The sequence below is a fragment of the Sciurus carolinensis genome, chromosome 8 (assembly GCF_902686445.1).
Source record: "Sciurus carolinensis chromosome 8, mSciCar1.2, whole genome shotgun sequence".
In the NCBI taxonomy this organism is placed as follows: domain Eukaryota; kingdom Metazoa; phylum Chordata; class Mammalia; order Rodentia; family Sciuridae; genus Sciurus; species Sciurus carolinensis.
Genome location: NC_062220.1, coordinates 112,749,510 through 112,770,063, shown reverse-complemented (window position 1 = coordinate 112,770,063; position 20,554 = coordinate 112,749,510). Strand labels below are relative to the sequence as shown.

The following is a 20,554-nucleotide window of genomic DNA, read 5'->3' as shown; positions in this document are numbered from 1 at the left end:
CCCCTCTAAAATAAATCTCCAGGGTTGGGCTCAGTCTCTGGAATTTCAGAATTGTCCCTTCCCTGAAACCACTGAATGTGGGCCTCTTTCTGAGTCTGAGAGAACCTCACTACCTTGGGAACTGTAACCTCCAGGACAGATGGGTCTGGGACTTCTGAAATGCCACAGTGCCATAGTGCACAGGGGCAACAAAGCTTTTGTTAAGAGTCTTCAATAGTAGCAGGGACGAGAGTAGAACCCTTGAGGGTAGGGTGTAGCCCGAGAGGTATCAGAATTGTGGTGGAAAGAAGAGAAGGATGAGGGACAAGAGACCCAAATATCATACTATCGAAGATCTGTACAGTTCTGGGTGGGTCTCTTAGGGTGTTGTTACAGTTTGGATAAGAGGTGTCCCCCAAAAGCTCTTGTGTTAATGCAGGAAGCTAAATGATTCAATTATGAGAGTTTTAACCTAATCACTGGATTAATCCATTTGATGGATTAATAATTTAAAAGGACTACTGTACTGGGTGATCATTGTAGGCAGATGGGGCATGGCTAAAGGAGACTGGTCACAGTATATCATGTCCCCCTGGCTCTCTGCTTCCTGGATACCATAAGGTGAGCAGTTTTCTTTTAGTACTCTTCCACCATAATGTTCTACCTCACCTTGTCCCAGAGTTATGTAGTTGGCCAGCCATGGACTGAAACAGTGAGTCCAGAACAAACTTTTCCTTCTCTAAATTGTTCTTGTCAGGTACTTTGTTCATAGCAACAGAAAGCTGACTAGCACAGGGATCTTACAGTATCAAGGGAGGCAATAAACAGTGTGATGCTACTGCTATTGGCAACAACACAGATATAGTAGGTGCTCATTTTGTGTCTAGTTCCTGGTGATGAATGCCAAGGACATTTAACAGGTAGGGACTTTATTATCCACTACTGTCAGATGAGAAAATGAAGGAACAGAGAGGTCATGTAATTTGTCCAAGGTCAACAGAGTAAGTGGTGAAAGCAATATAACAAAAGACACTTTGTCACCAGGCAAAGGGCAGTGTCTGTGACTGCCAATATTAATCTACAAATACGCCCCACAGGAAGCCCCTGTCATGGTTGGTGTTGGGGTGCCAGTGTACAGCAGCTGTGGAACAACTCCAAAGGAAACAGAAGGAAAGCTTGATCCTACCAGGCAGTCGCTCTCCCGGGGACCCGTGCAGCCAGCTGCACACTGGTTATGGCAGCAGTCGCTGGGGGACTTGCCACGGCAGCGTCCTGAACACTGCTGGGCACAGATGATTTTGGTCACTGAAAAAGAATAAAGATTACCTGTGAGCTGAGTCAAGGGTAAGACAAATATAATTTCCCAGCGATAACTTAAGAGCACTTGCAAAAGGTAATGGAAAAAGTGGGGAGAAATGATGAATACAGCGACGTAGGGATTCTGTGACTTAAGATCTGAGGCGTTCACATTCAAACCAAGCGTCACCTGGCTCACGGTACCTTTTTTTTTTTTTCAATTTATTTAGAAGAACTGATCAATCAAGACCTTCTTAATAATTAGACATTAGTCAGACTGAGTTTTTGTGTCTGTACACAAAACATAAGTACTTGGCAGGAAGGAGTGTTTCAATAGAGGCAACGACCATGTCACAGTGAAATTTAGGGACAGATGGTGAATTTTGAACCTGACAAGTCCCCAGAGTCCTTGGCCACTGAGTGTGTGAGCCCACAACCATGATCAGGTAAATTAAACTCTTTCCCAAAGTAGGATTTACACAAAAATCCTCTTGAGAGACACAGTTCAAATTCTGGTTAGCTGGATACCCAGGAATAAGGAAGGCAGAGGGAGAGGATGAGTCTCTTATTCTCAAGAAAATGTGCTAATAACCATACTCTCCAGAAGAAAAGACTGGGACACAGGTGGCTGACTTTCACTTATTTATAACAGGCTGAAGTGGCCAAAACCAGCCCACACTGGATTAAGCCCATACAGTGAGATTTGCAAGACTGTCACTCATGAAACTGACAACATCTGGCCCTGTGGTCAGGAAGTTTCCTGCAGCCTCTGAAGGGAAAACAAATCTAATTCCCTGAATCAAGACAGGGAGAGTGGTCACACCTTGACCTGGGACTCTGCTCGAGGATGGGGAGGGGTGATCACACACTGATTTTCTTCACTAACTTACGTTTCTGGCAGTTTTCCTCTCCTGCACCCCAGCAGCTTCCATTGGGACAGCTTGGATCACACTTTTGGCCTGAAACATAAATATTACAAATTCATATCTCAGCAAAAGTGAAGACATGACAAGAAACTGATGATACCTTTCCCATGGTCCTTGGTAATGTTCTAGAAATAAGAACTAGCTTTAAAATTTCTTATTCTTTTGCTGTTTTGTTTGTAGGATGATTTGAAAGACCCCCATAAGAAATAAAAAATAAATTGCATACTGCTTTTAGTTACATTTCAGCTCTGGAAACTGAGGCAGACAGCAGTTACTAATTTTTAACAGGCACACAAAGGAGGACTTAAATGAAACTAAGATCCAGAGTTCCAATTTGCCTAGGCTTGGGGGATTTTCTGGCATCTTCCACAGGGGTGTTGAGTTGTCTAGTCTGGTTGGGTCCTCCATATGTACCCAATATATCTTTGCCATTTTCGTTCATGACTGATTGGGTGGGTCAGTCATTTTGAGGTATTTGAGAGTCTGATGTTAAATCAGGGAGTGTAAATAAAAATGCTTTTTCTCCAAGCTATAGAGAGGCACAGAAGGCTGCAAAAAATATAAACATGTACACTACTATATTAATTATCTCAAACCTAAGCTAATAATTTGCAACCTACTATCCAGAAATCTTTGCAATTGATCATTTTTTATAATTCTTATAATTGGGTACAAAGGCTTTCAATCTCCTTAACCATGTTTTGTTTTTTATCAGCACTGAGAAATCTTAAGCCTGAATTGTTAAATCTACAGAGAAAGAACAGGTTGATCGTGAAATTTTTTAAAAAGGGGAGACTCATAGGAACATCTGTGTGTGTGGGTTGATGAGGATCAAAACTGGGGCCTCATCAGGTGTGGCAGCACATGCCTGTAATCCCAATGACTTAGGAGGCTGAGGCAGGAGGATCACAAATTTGGGCCAGCCTCGCAACTTACCAAGACCCTCAGCAACTTAGAAAGATCCTGACTCAAAATAAAAAATAAAATATTATCAGAAAAATGAGAGATCACACTCTATGTATGATCTATCGAAATGTATAAATACATTCTACTGTCATGTACAACTAATTAGAACAAATAAAAAAATTTTTTAAAAAGGAATGAGGATGTAACTCATTGGTAAAGCACTCAATCCCCAGTACCAAAACCAACCAACCAACCGATCCTGGGGTTTCATGAATGTTAGGTAAGAATTACACCTCTGAATTGCAACCCCAGCCCCAAACAGATATCTTTCAGTATGAACATATCATAACCTAAAGGAGTTAATATGTGTCCCAATGTCTGCTAGTCTCAGGAAGATTTTAGCTGCTGTAAGAATTTAGGCTATAAATGGAAGAGTTGACAATTTGCCAAGTCTAGTGAACCAGGAGACCCATCTAAACTGAGTGACAATTTCTACCATTGCCACCAGGGATGAGAGACATTAATGCAGTGCTAGAGTTCACTCCCTGGAGTCATGAAAGATGGACGGTAAGGCCAAGCACCATGTGGGTGGTGTATGTGATATGTTGTGAAATGGGAGACAGAGACAGAGAGACAGAAACAGAAACGAAGAGAAGAAAAAGCAAATTAATACACAGAAATGTATTATAAGAAGTTCTGTCTATACAGTGAGATGATGTTATCTTTACTTTTCACCCTATACATCAACATCTTCCAATTTTGATTATGACATGTAATAGGTATATAAAAGAAAGATATTTAAAATATAAATGATCTTTCAGGTAACAGGGGAAGCATTTGCCAGTCAATGAATTCAAGATCTGTTTATAATTCTATTATTAACCTTCTGTGACAAAAAAATAGATGCAGTCCCCTTATATGAAATATGTATAGTAGAAAAAGCAAAGAAGAATAAATAAAAATTATTCAGAAGCCATCAATAAGGATATTTAAATATTTGTATGTTCAAAAATTGGAATCACTATGCATTGCTTTGTAATCTTAAAAAACACTATCAAAATGTCATGACAACTTTTTTATGCATTTAAATATCCTTTTACCTAGCAAGATTATGGATAGTATGGCCAAATCATAACTTATCCAATCAATCTCTTTTATTTTTGATATATAATTTGTTTCCAAAATTTATTAAAAGTTTACAAGAATTATTCCTGAATAAAATACTTTTCTACATCTCTTGTGATTTTCACTCCCCTTATTACTTCATCTTCTCTTATTCTTAGGCATGATAGCCAATGATTATGGCTATGCATGCTTTAAATAAGCTTTGAATACACTTTACCAAAATTCTCTGCCTATTTAGGTCTTATTAATTTATATGTCTACAGTAGAATATGAGAATTTCTGTGTCCCTGTACCCCAGTTGATCCATGCATCTAAAATTGAAAGAAACCCTAATATTTAGCAAAAGTAAAAATGATACTTCCTTATGTATTTTGATCTTTTTATTATAGTAGGAAATAATATTTTATCTGATTTCTTGGTCACCTATTGTGTGAAAGTGTGTATATGTATGTGTAAGTGTGTATATATATATGTGCATGTCTGTGAGTGTGTGTGTGTGTGTGCGCGCATGCGAGTACATGCACCTGTCAAGTCCTTAGCCCATTGTGGTGGTGGGTTACCCTGTCATTAGGATTTTTAAGATTACCTTACCTAGTTATTCAGCAAAAACTATTAACCGCCTTCATGGTAATCAGATGTCATATAATATTTGTTGGTCATTAACATATTTTCACGTTAGTTTACTTTTATGTTGTCTAACTGGATTTTCTTCAATGTGTTATTACAAATATTCATCTTTATGTTTCCTTCTACCACTTATATCCATGTTTAATAATTTATTATATGTATGTCTGATATATTTGTAATTTATCTTGGGGTGATGAATTTATTTTCCTTTCAAGTTAATTCATCCAAATTCCAAACTTTATTAACAGAACCATAAAGCTGGAGCATACAGTCTCACTTTTCTGATTTTCAGGTGTTTTGCCCATAATGCACTTGAATCATCTCACAGGATTTTTTTTTTTTTTTTTTTTTTTTTTTTTAATGAAATGAGACAAGTTCTTGGGAGGAATGTGTGGGCTGTAAAACAACAGTTAAGGGAAAAGAGTCCTCTTTCCACAAGGAGATTGGCAGTAGGTAACGAGGAAGGTACAGGTATCAGGTGATTTTGTACTTTCTGGTATAACTAACCTAATATACCTAGTTTATCTTAATCGCACACAAAAAAAGAAAAACCTTTACAGCTCTATTAGTTCAATATTCCTCCCTAATCATTAAGTCATTTCATAACAATTTACTGAATCAATTCTTACTTTTAATGCCACTTCCTTATGGACTTTTGATTTAGCTAGGTTTATGTGCTTATTGCTATGGTTTGGATCTGAAATGTCCTTCACAAGCCCATATTTTAAAGGATTAATCCCCAGGTTGGTGCTATTGGGAAATGATAGAAAGTTTAAGAGGTGGGGTCTAGTGGGAGGAAGTTTGGTCACTGGGGGAATTGGGAAAAATGTGCTCAAATGAAATATTGGGATTCTTGCCCCTTCTCTTCCTTTCTCTTTAGCTTCCTTCTGCCATGAGATGAGCGACTTCCTCTGCCATAAACTCCTATGATGTGCTGCTTCAGCACAGGCCAAAAAGCTATGGGCCAATTTACCATGGACTAAGAGATTCAAAACTGTGAGCCAAAATTAACCTTTCATCTTTTAAGTTTATTATCTCAGGTATTTTATTAGAGTAATGGAAATATAACTAATATAACTATTCATAAATCAATATCATATCGGTTTATAACTTAAAGCGTCATCATATTTGACTCTGTTTCATGAACCTGTACAGTCACCATTCTTTTTTTCCAATGCTTCTTGATGGATCTTCCTTATAATCATTGTGGCAGAGAGTATAGGTATACCACTGCAGGCTGTCTGATCTTATGCATGGCAAATCCATAACCTTTGTATGTAAGTTTTTTGGTTATAAATATGCTACAATTGACTCCCCACTGCCCATCAGATAGCTGAGGGAATTCTAACTTTGGTCTAATGAATAATATGCTAATTTGCATTCTAAAATAAAAATTTTCAATTTCTTGAAAACACAATAGGTGTCATGTTGGGTGTCTGGTAGAATGATAAACTTATAAAACAGAAGAGCTCAATATCCATTTTAATAGTAGCACTGGTAACAGAGTAAAAAGATAGAAGCAACCTAAGTGCCCATCAATAGATAAATAAAATGTGGTATCAGCTTATGGTGGAATATCATACAGTCATACAAAGGAAGAAAATTTTGACATATGCTACAATATGGATGAACCTTGAGGACATTATGCTAAGTGAAATAAGCCAGATACAAATACTGTGGAATTCCACCAGCACCTAGAGTGGTCAACCTCATAGAGACAGAGAGTAGATTGAGGGCTGCCTAGGCCAGGGCCTGGGGAGGAAGGGAAAACAGGAGTTATTGATTAATGGGTACATCATTTCAGCTTTGCAAGGTGAAAAAAGTTCTGCCAATCCATGGTAGTTATGGTTACATAATGACATGGATACATAATGTCACTGAATTTTACAATTAAAAATGGTTAAGATGATAAATTTTATATTATGAATATTCCATCACAACTGCTCAATCAATAAAAAGAAGCAAATAGAAATAAAAAAGAACATCCAGCTGATAATTTTGAAGAGTCATGTCAGCTACATTTTGAGACCAAAAAATAAACATGTATTCACCGCACAGCTGTAGGGAAACAGAGATGCAGGAAGTGGTGAGCCCTTCTTATTTTAAAGGGTTGAAACATCAGGGGGATTAGGAAGAGGATCAAACTCAGGGGAGCTTGGTAAGTGTAAGCATGTGTCTTCCAGAGTTTCCCACTTGGCCTTGGCAATGGGCAAGGGGTGTAGCTTTGACCTTAGGCCTGGTCCCCTGCCAGGTCCTCCCTCACAAAGCTGCTTTACTGATGAACAGGGCAGAGATGAGGTCAGAAGAATTCAAGGAAATATTTACAAACTTCCTCCCTGTGGGATGCACCCAATTTTGCCTGTGGTTCCATGTGGGAGTGCCTACGCCCATAAGCCAGAGGGCAGAGGACAAGGGGTCAGGAGGGCTGGGGTACCACCATGGGACTCAGTAGTAATTCAGTAGCACACAAGAAGTTGACCTGTCTCCATGAGGCAGGATGGGGAGAAGCCTCCAAGCCAGGGCTAAAGGCTACCACTGTAGCTCCTCCTGCAGCCAGTAATTCTGCTCTAGGGCTACTCAAGGGCTCAGGCACTGCATGAGCAGGTGTGCTACCTGGAACCACATAAAGTAGACTTCTACCTCTGTCTTACATAAAAGATCTCCTAGCAGGCAAATAATGTATTCACTACTTATTTTTTTGTTTAATATAATATGACTGAACAGTAAAAACGCTCTCTCTCTCTCCCCAACTCCAACACTGAACAACAACTCTACCCACCATGGAAGCTGGAAGGCAAGAGAAGGTTCATGCAACACTTACAGCTGCCCAGGTGGTTCTGCAAGTCCATTGACATGTTGCTCAGAAAGTTGTGGTCGACGATGTCCCGCCACTGGATGGTGTCCACGTTGCAGAGGACAGGGTTATTGCTGAACCGCACGGCGCCATGCAAGATTTCTACAGGAACAGAACCACAGTACACGAACTTTCCATCTCCTTTAAATTCACATGATGCATGCACACACTTATGTACATTTTATGTTCTACTAGAAAGATGCCTGCCAGTCCTATGGAAGCTTTGCTGGGGGCAGATAAAAACTATTTATGACAGTGCCTTGGAGGAGTTAGGATTTCTCCTGAGCTGGGCTTTGACTAATAATTAGAAATTCAGAAATACAGAAGGGAGGGAGGGAGAGAATGGTTAGTCAGTGGGCACAGCATGAATGATAATGTACAGTGGTGGTTCTGGGATCTGATCAAGCTATATGAGGATGACTGGAGAGGTGAAGGAGCAGACAGGGCAGGGAAGGCCCATGGCAGTCACAAGCATTGTAAACTCAGGATGGCAGGATAGGACTGCCAGCCTTCACCCAGCATGCTCCTTGGTGGCTCTGGAGGATTTTCCAGGGGAAAATATGGAGTAAGAACTGTATGTATGATAAAGTCACAGGTGAACACCAGAGACGTGAAGAGTGCACAAGACTGTACTGTACAATTGTTTCAAGGAAGAACTGAGAGGACAAAAAAAAGTTTGGGATGGACAGAGGGAGAGTGCTGCATTGATAACACTAAAACATAAATATTTCTGGAATGACTTTTGTATGCAAAACACTGGACAGGTGCTATGAGGTCTTCAGAGATGAATTAGGACTGCTGGCTTCTCTTTGAGGACAGACACACCAGTGAGACAGAATAACGGTTCAGTTTAATGGTCCTGTGCCCATGGGAGATCATGATGATGAGGCTGGGTACTGTGCTAGCTGGTGTATAGACATTATCTCCATTAATCCTCACAATGGTCCAATGACTATCATTTAAACGTAGAGGGGGGAAAAAAACCAATCTTAGATCTGGTAAATAGAACTCAGCATTCCACAGGCAGGGAATGGATATACCATGTGCCCAAAGTACCAATGCTGAAAAGGAAGGATTCTTTTGGGAAAGACCTTGGAGGCTGCTAGAAAGAATGAGATTTCCAGAATGTATTCAGGGCACTTATGTTATAGGAATAAGGATGTAAGAATGATTATAGAAAGAAGACTCAAAGCAAAGGCACAGAAGGCCACAGATGGAGAGTTTCCTCAACAGATGGAAGAGAATAAAGGAATTATAGGAGGAAACCTGGGAGGTCAGAAAAGGTCAAACTGCAGAGCCTGGTATGGAAGGCAGAGATGACAGCAGGGCCACCAAGCGCATCATGTGCATCATGAGGCAACCACACACAAGTGAATTAAACTGTGAGAAGTCAGATCTGAAAACACAGGATGGAGATGTCAAGGTTGTAGGGACACTCAGGACAAGAGATGGAGGGACTGAGAGTGAAGAGAAGGCAGAGTCTAAAACAGGACCTTACAGACACCTATGGTCAGTGGTAGGGAGACAAAAGGGGTAGGAAAGGTGAAGGGGACATCAGGTGCCACTTTCTTGTAGCTCTGAAAAGAAAGACAGTCAGGAGGCAGTCAGTTATTTGTTTTTACTTTTAACATTTAATGAATGCTCACTTTGTGGCAGGCTCTAGGTTGACTGTTAATAATACTACATTAAATAATCTGGATCTGTACAACCCAACCTTGGTTTAAAAGTCAGAACAATAGCAAGGACCACTAAAGCAGATGCTCTGCCTATAGTGAGTCACTTAATTTTCTTCACAATCCTAGGAATTATGGTGGCAAGCACGCAACCCACATTCTGAAGGTGAGGCACAGAGAGCTGAAAGAACATGCTCTGGAGTCTCTGCCTGGTGAGTGATGGAGCCAGGGCTGGAACCCAGACAGCCTGGCTCCAGGAACCAGACTCACACCCTCTGGGGCCTTGTTTCATGACACATGTGAGGCAAGACAGGCAGAGTGAGGCACACTGAACGTTCGAAATCAGCCACTTCACAGAACACCACGAGTGCTAGCATAGCCACAGAAACACGGACGTGGGTGCTCCGGGCAGCAAAGCAGTGCGTGGGAATTCTTAAGGCAGTTTATAGGATGGTAAAGGAAGGAGCCAAGGAGGTGATTGCCTGGCTGTTCCATTCTCGGCTTTGGGTGTGTGGCCCACACCCCAGCTCTGCACACCTGCTAGGCTCCTGTCATTCCACACAGGGCCTCCTCTACCCCACACTCGTCTTTTAATCGCATTCTTGCTCTCTCAGTCCCCATCAGAACCACACAGGAAGGATGAAATATGGGGACAGATTTGGGGCTCTCCCTGCCCTTGCTATTTACTAGCATGGGGTCTTAGGAGGGCTAATTTACTGCCATTTTTCTATTTGTAAAATGACTACATATAACATCCACTTTGAAAGAAGGTTATGGGCAGTAAATGCAGTTATGATTCAACATGCCTGCCACATGGTGGGGCACGACTATTATCTATTTTTATCTCTTTTTTTTTTTTTAAAGTCAACTTATCCTCACTTCTACCATCTTCAGTTTCCTCTCTCAGAAGCCTCCCAAGTATCCCTCTCATATGAATTCAGACTTCTATCAAATCTTTATTCTTTGTCCTTAACTTACACCTGATTTTCCATATATTAGCACTACCCTTGAAAGTGCATCAAATGCGGATAGGGTTTTTAATATACACTAAAATCTCCTTATCAGTGGTTTTGCCCGACATAGTTTCAAATACCCATTGTCAACAGGCACCAAAATTATTGCTATTCAATAAGATACTTAGAGAGAGAGAATGAGAAAGAGAGAGAGAGAGAGAGAGAGAGAGGCACAAACACAAGACTACATTCAAGTAATTTTATGATGGTGTACTCTTACAATTGTTCTGTTATTATTCATCATTGGTGTTAATCTCTTACTACTCCTGATTTATAAATTAAACTATCAGAGATATATATTTATAGGACAAAAACATAATATATATAGGGTTTTGGTGGGATGGAAGTGATGGGGACCTCCTGGGGGTTTGGAATGTGTCCTCTGAGGAGGAGGGGGAATGACTATGTCCTTATATACCTGAGGTCCAGCTCAGAAGGTTGGCAGTTTATTCACTCCCTCCATACATGAACTCTATGCCAGTCCAGGCCACATGGTCATTTATCTTTTTCTCAGAATCTTTATCATTTCTTCCTAACCCTCTGGATGGTTTTCTACATCCATGGAAGAACTGGTACCTGGCTGAAATCTTCCCTTTCTGTTCCATTATCTACTTCTTAGTAAGTTCCACATGCTGGATCCTGCGCACAGCTGGCATGCAATACATGTGTATTTGATGAATAAAAAGTCTTCTCTGAGGTGGAATTAACAAATGTGAGAGTTCACTAAGTGCCATCAGAATCACCTTCTGCATTTATACACCCCCATTACCTTCCCGGCCTCTCACCCTGTAAGTTTCTCATGGGCAGCTCCCTCAGTCCAGTTTTATTTGCACCATAGTTAGACAGGACTGCTAAGGCATAAGTATTTTCATAGAGCACATTTCCTCTGATGATCTGCAGGTTTTCCAAAGGAATCCTCTCCACTGTGTTGAGGGCGATAAGTACATAACCAGCAACTTCCTGGATGGTCTAATGAGAAAAAACAAGAATTATTTTATTTCTCTTTTAAGGAGTTCAAGAATTCAAGGTCTAAAATGGGTCCAGAGGCTCAAGGGCCCCTAACTGCACCATAATACACACGAGTCTGTTATGCAAGATATGGAGATGGTTACAACTCTGCAAAGAGGTGACAGAATTTGCAATAATCCCTCCACTTTGACTTTTGAAGTATGCAATGAAAAACAATGTGCATTAATTAGGAATACTGCAACTCAACACTTCAGATGACAAGGAAAAATTTTAAAAATTATTTTGTATCTATCTCACATAATTTCTTATCAAAAAAGGGAAGGAGGGAGGGAGGGAGACAGAGAACAAGTGAGAGGGTGGAAAAAAGGAAAGAGGAAGAAAGGAAGGAAGGAAAGAAGGTAGGCAGGCAGGCTGCCCAGCTAGAAGGTGGCTAGACAAATCCAAAGTTTAAGTACCATCAAACTCTGAAGCCTCCTGTCAAATATTTAGGATTTGTGGAAACTGGTTATAAACTATTGATAGGTTGAAATTGGCTATGGTGAGAGTATTTATACCAAGGATATAAGCACAGGCTACAAAGTTGGGCTTTTTAATTTTATTATTATTATTGTTCATTTTTTGTTTTGGTACTAGGGATTGAACCCAGGGGTGCTCGACCACTGAACCACATGTCCAGCCCTTTTTTATATTTTATTTAGAGATAGGGTCTCACTGAGTTGCTTAGGTCCTCACTAAGTTTCTGAGGCTGGCTTTGAACTTGGAATCCTCCTGTCTCAGCCTCTCAAGCTGCTGGGATTACAGGTGTGTGCCACTGTGTCAGGTTATTTTTATTATTTTTTAAAGAGCTGACATGCCAGCATACCATGGCTGAAGCAATGGGCAGAGATGAATGTGTCTGTGGTGACAGTGGAGTGCTAGCCTTCCTGTTTCTCTCCAGTATTCTTTTCTAGCTATCACCTGACCCAAGTCAGTAAAGGGGACTCACAAAAATCTCATCCATAGTTTCCTTGGACTTGGAACCACCACAATGAAAAGTAAACATGCTTCAGGTTACATTCTGTCTAGCTGTTTTCTGCTAATATGTACATCTATTATATTTGGGTAGGACAACCAATTCATCCAAACCAACCTTTAAGAAGGAAAGGTCATAATTCTTTTGCACGTAGGTAATTTCCAAGTTCCCCAGGACCACTTCACAATTATTGAACATCCTCTGGAGGCTCAGAAAGTGATCTTCAAAAGTGCCCAACTGGGTGAGTTTGTTACTTGTGCCTTGACAAACTGGAATAAAGGGGAAAAAAAGATATGTCATTAAATGCTGTGAAGTAACAAAACTAAAATAAATATTTAACTTTTAAGCTTTAGTGGCTTACAATATTAATTCAAATCAACGGATACTTCAAGACCAATGTGATAAAAGATGTTAAAGCTTATGCAAAGTGTAATTCACTGTTAGAGGATGTGCGTCTCTATAATGCATGGTATTGCATTATATTAAAATATATAAAAATGTTTAAAATTCAAGGGGAGTATATGAAACTTCTACGAAAGTCTTTAAGACAAGAAAAGTCTATGAGAGCTCTAGTAGTCAAAAGGAAATTTCAGAAGGAATTAGATTATATAATTACAAGGTTAATAATTGTAAAATGAACATTTTACTTTGCAAAAAGAATGTCACGTTATTGTGTGTGCAAAGAATGTGTATAAAGATAATGTACACTAGGCAATATTTTCTGACCATCGCACTGTAAATCTAAAGTCAATCACAAGCATATAATTGAAAAATCCATCTGGCTGGAGATTAAAAATCTTCCTCTATACAAATGCATTAAAGAAAAAAGTCAAAGGTATAATTGAAGAGGTAGAAAATAACAAAAAAGAAAGCAACATTTAAAAACACTTGGTTGGGGATAAATGAGCATGTCCCTCTGCTTGTGGATACTGTCATTCCACAGAGCACAGGTGTATGCCCAATTGCTCTGCACCACCTGCCAATACAAAACCTGGGCACTTTTCACTCTTTAGTGTTTCAATATATCAAACTTAATCCAAGAAAACATTTTAAATTAGGGACCAAAGTTAGACTATAGAAATGTACTTGAAAGCTTATTTTAAAGCAAAGGAGAGGATTATAATAAAGTGATATTTACAAATGTAGTTCTTTGAAAGGCACGTTTCAGCAAGCCTAACAAAACAAAGAGGCTTGGGGCTTTTGAAGCAGGGAGCTTGTTAATAAAGGACTATGCTTTGAACCAAAATTATCATGAGTGAAGAAATATGGCCTCTGGCTTTGGGCATTATATTCAGACCTGGCCAGGTCCTTCTTCATCTGTGAAGGCGCTACCTGGACAACCTGGTAGCAGTGTACAGAGCAAGGCCAAAGTCAATACTTCACTGCTACTTTCTTCAGGAACTTTGAAAATACATACTTCTACTTAGAAGTATGTATAATAATTCCCATTCCCATGGGAATTATTCTAAGAGCATCATCTGTCTGCCCTTGCATGATGGAACCATGGCCATGAGCACATGCTCAGACACCACATAATCAACCTAAGGCATTTGTACAAACATTAGCTATGATGCAATCTTCACATCCTCTTTAACTGTGTGGGGATTTCCCTCTTCTTCTCTTCTACGTTCTCAAATTCAGCAGTAGTGAACACTTTCACACAGGGAGGGACTTAGTCCCCATCTCCTATCTGCAAAGGCAGGATGATTCCATAGTTCTTCCCACTGTGATTTTGGCTCAACCCAATGTCTCTCATGTGTTTTCACTCAGGAACATGGGTTGCTTTGACTGTAACTTCAATCTGGAATGACCATGTGACTTTCTATCCAAGCAGACAAGGCAGGATTGATCTCCCAGTTCCAAGGTCCTTAAAGATGTCACCATGGATGTAGGTACTAGGTTTTGAAAATAACATGTGACCTTGAAGCTGGCATACCTTGCAACAAAAGCTGCTCTCCTAAACAACAGACATGCCTCCACCTGTCATTTAAATGAAGAGCTATGATCCAGGTCCCCGTAAGTAGTGGTTGTTTTTTTTATATCATCCAGAAGGACAGAGTATCCTAGAACTTAGGGTTAGAGAAGTTTTCAGAAGAGTTACTTCAGTGTTAAGAGGGATGACAAAAGACTACCAGTTTTTATTTTAAATGATCAAGGATGACAGTTTATAAATTTCTTTCAGTAGAACCTAATAATTTTTTATTTTTAAACCAATGTATAAGTAAATTTTGTCAGTAAAATAAAGGAAAATATGCAATTTTAAATTAGTGTATTTAGTAGGTAAAAATAATTTTTAAAAGACAGTACTTGCTCTTTCACTTGTTTATTTAAAAAATGTTAAATGAGCACATAAAGCATGTATCTGTGAATACTTTTCATGACCCTTCATCATGTACAATAAGGTTGAATTACTTTTATATTCATAAAAGACTGTATTTTCAATATAACAGCAACAGTACATGTTAGTGAGGCAAATGTGAGTAAGAAGCAACTGGCCAACTTGTGTAAACAAATAAATATGTATAAATTCTACATATGCATTTGAAAAACCTATTCTGAAGAAACACTTAATATAGAAAAAGCTTTATGCAGAATATTGTTCATTATTTACCATTTCGATAATGGTAAAAAACAAATTGCAAAGAAGCCTGAATGCCCAACTGCCCAATAGGTCTATCCTTGCAAATGAGGGGACAGTTGATACACTGATTCAATAAAGGCATGTCATTCTTGAATATTACCCCAGGGCTAATGTATTCAAGTATCAAAAGTCAGTATAATGCTGTTTCTTCTACAGCTTTCTCCTCCTACATATCCAAGGGGGAATAGTAGCACATCAGTGAAACCTAGGATGATGGTCAGAATAAACTGGTCGAGGGGCTGAGGTGGAGCATGTTTAGCATGCTTGAGTCTCTTGAGTTTGATCCCCAGTGAGGGCACACGAAGCATGCACGGGCGCGCATGCACACACACACACACACACACACACACACACACACACGCACACACACACACACAGACACATACACACATTAGAGGTTTCCTAATTGAAACAAAGTATAATCTTGGCTCCATCTTTATACCAAACATAAAGCCAGAAAACTTAATTGTAAGAGCACTGATACAAATAAAATTATTAAAAAATAATAATCATGAACTAATTAATCATATTTTAGACAAAACTGCAAAGTTAGAGCTTTTTAATTAATCCAGGAGAAAGTTTGTGTATTACTTCCTCATTATATGACCTTGAAACATTTCCCTGAGCTCTATGAACCAGGCTTTCTCAAGACACTAAAATAATCCTGAACTGAAATTGTTTTGAAGATTGAATGGATAAGTGTTTTCAACTTCTTTCTTAAAGTTCACAGCAGTATACTATATGCATGTATGAATATGTAACAAAAAAACCCACTATTATGTATGATTATAATGTACCAATAAAAAAATACAGGACTGGGGATATAGGTCAGTTGATAGAAAGCTTGCCTTGCATCCACAAGGTCTTGGGTTCAATCCCCAGTACCTTCCCCCACCCCCACCCCCCCAAAAAAAAAACCTAACAAAAAAAAGGGGAGAAACATTTAAAACTAAAAAATGTTCATTACTGAGAATGTAACAGTAATATACTATAACATGCACCTGGAACAGATGTTAGGGGACCTCAATGCCCTAGTTCACTGCCCTAAGTGTCTAAAGTGGGATGTTTGGATCTGCACATTGGCTTATTCTGTTACTTTGCAGAATATTATCAAATTGTAAAAAAAAAAAAAAAAAAAAAAAAAAAAAGCAAAAGGAACACATCGTACTTTAAGAATTTCTTAAAATATGCATTTAGGATTCAATTTTTAAGCAATTTATTCAGAGATCTTCAATATTACTTTAGGTCTATTCAGTGAAAAGGATAGAATTTTATTTGTATGTATCAAGCTTCATAAAATGCTACTGATTTTCTCAACCTCTTGCAAACCTAAAGACAAATTTTACTGAATCAAGAACAACAGGTCCTGTGACTCAGGTCTTTAAAGCCCCAAGCTTTTTGTCCTCAAATTTTATTATGATGATTTATAAATACATAGAAAAGCTGACAAAATTGTACTGTGAACTCCCTTAGGTTAGCATTTTACTATATTCACTTTATCATGTATCTATTCATCTGTCTGATTTTTTGTATGCATTTTAAAGTCAGGTACAAATATCAGTGACTTTCACCTTGGTCCATTTGCTGACCACAGTTCAATATAAGTTTACAGTTCTTGTTTTCCAGGGATCATCGACACACTGTGAGCAGATTAATCTGAAGTCTAGCATTTGATGAGTTTTAACAAATGCATCCCATCGGCACCCCAATCTCCTGTTATGATATCATCGCCGACACCTTCATGTTCCTTCCCAGCCAGGCCTTGCCCCACACACCAGAGGCAATCCTGTGACTTGTTTTCACTCCACAGCAGTTTGCCTGCTTTAGAACTTCATATAAATGGAATCACACAGCATTGCCCTCTTGTGTAAGGGTTATTTCACAGCATAGTGTTTTTGGATATTAATCCTTGCTTTGTTGCACGGTTTTTTGTGATAGAACCAGGCAAGCATAAAACAGGAAGTTATCTGTGTGCCATTCTGAGATATCTAGAGCTGACCCAGGGTGTGGTTATTTTTCCGCCTTACCTGAACTAAAAATGAAGGAATCTGCCTTCCTTAAGTGTTACACTATTTAGTTTTATGGTGTAAGCCCTGTGCCCTCCTATACCATTATGGGGTAGACAGATCTCCTTACCCACGAGCCTGGGCAAATCTGTTACTGATTAAGATGCAACCTTAAACAGGTTTTGCCAGTTGCCCAAATTCACTCAGACACTTTTGGAATTGCCTCAGTAAATTTATAATTGTTTAATTTGCTGTTTTCTCAACTATACATTAATGGTTGCCAAAGGAGTGTTCTTGCGAACGTCTCCCCTTCACCTTCCAATTGCATCTGCTTCTACCCCTGCTTCCATTTGCCACAGAGCACTCTGTTTTAAAACAGAAACCACATCACAAGGTTCCTTGGTTGAACTATCTGAAAGTTTCCCAGTTGTAGTTAAGAGTCAGGATAAGCTAGCTTCTCATGGTCATACGAGGAATTTGTCAGTTCTGCCTCCTCCCAGTCGCTCTCTTTCTGGCTCCCTGGCCCATCTACATTCCTCTATTTCTCAGCTCACACCCACAAAGGCTGTTCCATCTGCTTGGAATGTTCTTCCACTGCTACCCTGGATCTATGCACTTTTGCCTCCTTTTTATCACAGGTTCCAATTCAATGGTCATGCCCTCAGAGTGGCCTGTTCTGAAACCATCATTAGGTTAAGTACATACCACTGGACTGTGCTGCATTATCCCACTTTTTTTCTTCTCAGTACTTCTCACTACTTAAATTTAGATTGGCGTATGTTTTTATTATCTGTATCTCCCTAACATGTGTATATATAAACCATGGATCAAAACTATTTGAAAATGAATATGCATGTGGACTGAACATTTGCACTCTTTTTCTCATCATTATTCCTTAAACAAGACAGCATAACAGCTATTTACATAGCATTAGTGCTGTGTTAGGTATTATAAGTCATCTAGAGATGAACTGAATTACAGAGGAGAATTTACATGTGAATATGATTCTACTTTATATAAGGTAACTGGGCATCCAGTAGCCACAAAATTCTAGAACTAATTCCCCAGGGAGACTGAGGGAATAAAAAGTGTGTATATGTATACATACACACACACACACACACACACACACACACACACAATACAATATATATGTATGGATACACACACTTTGTTGGACAACTACGATGTGCACACAATGACACTATTGCGTATCTGTTTTTGCTGGGAAAGCCCCCAGTGATGCTGGGACCAAAGTTTTAGATGATTCTCATTTCCATATGTCAGATGGAGAAGGAGGGAGAAAGAGGCAGAATATACTGGAAGACTGACAATCTTTACAACTTTCTGGTTGATCATATAAGTCTCTCTAGCTTAGGCAACATACATAATTAAACTTCAAAAGCCAAAAGAGGATTTATTTTTCCCCATTCTCATGATGAAAATTTTAAAGAAATCACAAATGAAATAATTACCTAATTAAAAAAAACATATATAAGGAAAAGATGCACAGAGTTTTCCAGAGGTTTCATCATTTCAGGATTTATAATTTATTTTGCTTTACTAAAATATCTATATCTATACACATCTCAACTCTGCTGAAATGCAAAGAACTATGTCAGGAAGAAAATATACACTAGTCTTTTCTGAATAATAGATTTTTACATGCTTTCTCATTTCTAATTTACAGTTTTTGCATTTTTTCAGATTTTCTACAGTGACCCTGTATTACCTCACAATAAAAAAAATTACCCAAGGAGAAATTTACACAAATCCATGCGAACGAGGCCAAAGGAGGCTATCTTAATAAAATACATTTTTTTTCCTAAAAAACAGAAAAAAAATTCAATATGTGTGGCCAGTTGGCTTTGTGAAAGTGCTTTAAATTAGAAATAATGGAAGGACAACAAAGTACACAATGCATAAAATGCTTTGAAGGGCAATAATCTGTAGTTTATCCACCTCACTGTTGTTCAAGACAGTTGCATATGGCAGCCATTGGTAAGCGTCATGCTCTGTGTGGAGATAAATGTCTCTTCAAATGGTGATAGACTTGAAGAGGACCCACATTATATTCTTTTCCTCATCTATGGATACATTTTAAATGTTGATTTGAGGTACCAAAGAGGAAATTTATTCCATAAAAACAATGCTATCAATTGTGATTATAGTATCAGACTAATTGATGAAAAATTTTAAATCAACACAATAGTTTGCAATAATAGGAAAGTAGAAGATCTTGGTTATATCATTTATGAAATAATTAGAAAAGCAAAAGTAATGACAAAGTAGCAATTAAGTTTTTATTGTGGTTCAAATCAAAGGTTTTGCGGAATAGGATGTGGCACATAATTGTGAAGAAGACTTTTCTTCATTCACAAAACTTTGTTTTTCTCAGTCGTTCTTGACTGTATTTTATTTCACAAGTAGTAAATAGTTCTTAGGTATCTGAAGATACTTGTCAAAATGAATTTGAATCTACACGGCAACTTGGAAGTGCACATATAATACACAAAAGCTATCTTAAATTTTTGATAACTTGCCATGTACGTTATAATATACCTACTAGACTAAACATGCCAATTTTTGGCATGCCCAACACATTTACAAACTAAAGTAACTCTAATTAAGTTAACAAGCAGAAGATTTTAAATAACATACCATTTATTTAGAGTGGAAAACAGAACACCAAAAACTGGTTTGACTTCATCCCCATGATTTCCCTATTATTAAAATACTCCTAAGCCAAGTTTATGATTATTAAAAAAAATACCAGTTAGAGTTGGGATACCTTTGTATCTTGTTGTCCCACTTTGTTGGGAGTTAATTGACATTTCTGAAATCAAGGAGGGTCAGTTTTATGTGTACCTCTGGAATAGTTTTCCAATGACACCATCAAACATTTCTATCAGTAAGAAAATTGGGACAGTATCCTTATGGGGTGATCTCCAGCCAGTTGTCTCAACTCTATGGGACTCAGTACATTCACTGGTTAAAATGGCACCAGAGCTATGTATTTCACAGGGTATTTGTGAGCCGTAATGAGATTGTGTACATTAAATGTTTTATAATCACTAAAATCTCTAAAACAAATTATGGATGACACTAAATCTTTACCACAGCAACAACACATCAAAATCTACTTCTGCCTACATATCTCCCAATAATTGGTAAAACAATTTTCCACCATTGTTTTAAATTAATAATCTTAAAACAGAGGACAACTCATTCTACTTTTTGCGGGAAGTTGAATGGCTAGTAAATCAGAATTTGACATGTTTTTGTACCACTAAAAATAAATTAGACTAATAATGATTTCAGAAAGCAATACCCATTGATCTATGTTTACTCACTCACTCCAATAAATCCCTTGTGAGTACCTTTACATGCTTGACAGTACATTTTACCTTGGAAGCCAGGAAGTAGATCATTTACATAGAACTAGATCTAAATGTGTTAGAGTATTCCTTGACTTGTTACAATAATGAAGGGCACCCTGAGAAAGGACAGAATACTGAATTTGGTTA

The 20,554-nt window shown here is 38.5% G+C and overlaps 1 protein-coding gene across 4 annotated transcripts in view; it reads right to left on the bottom strand.

The window, feature by feature from the left end:
* The window catches only part of Egfr (epidermal growth factor receptor), a 192,827-nt gene that overhangs the window by 55,898 nt on the left and 116,375 nt on the right, over positions 1 to 20,554 (bottom strand). For all 4 annotated transcript variants that reach the window (XM_047560764.1, XM_047560761.1, XM_047560762.1 and 1 more), the window contains exons 2-6: positions 12,498 to 12,649; positions 11,185 to 11,368; positions 7,681 to 7,815; positions 2,166 to 2,234; positions 1,166 to 1,284 (exon numbers count right to left, since the gene is read on the bottom strand). In XM_047560764.1, the coding sequence (XP_047416720.1) occupies positions 1,166 to 1,284; positions 2,166 to 2,234; positions 7,681 to 7,815; positions 11,185 to 11,368; positions 12,498 to 12,649 (659 nt within the window). The remainder of the gene's footprint in view (positions 1 to 1,165; positions 1,285 to 2,165; positions 2,235 to 7,680; positions 7,816 to 11,184; positions 11,369 to 12,497; positions 12,650 to 20,554) is intronic.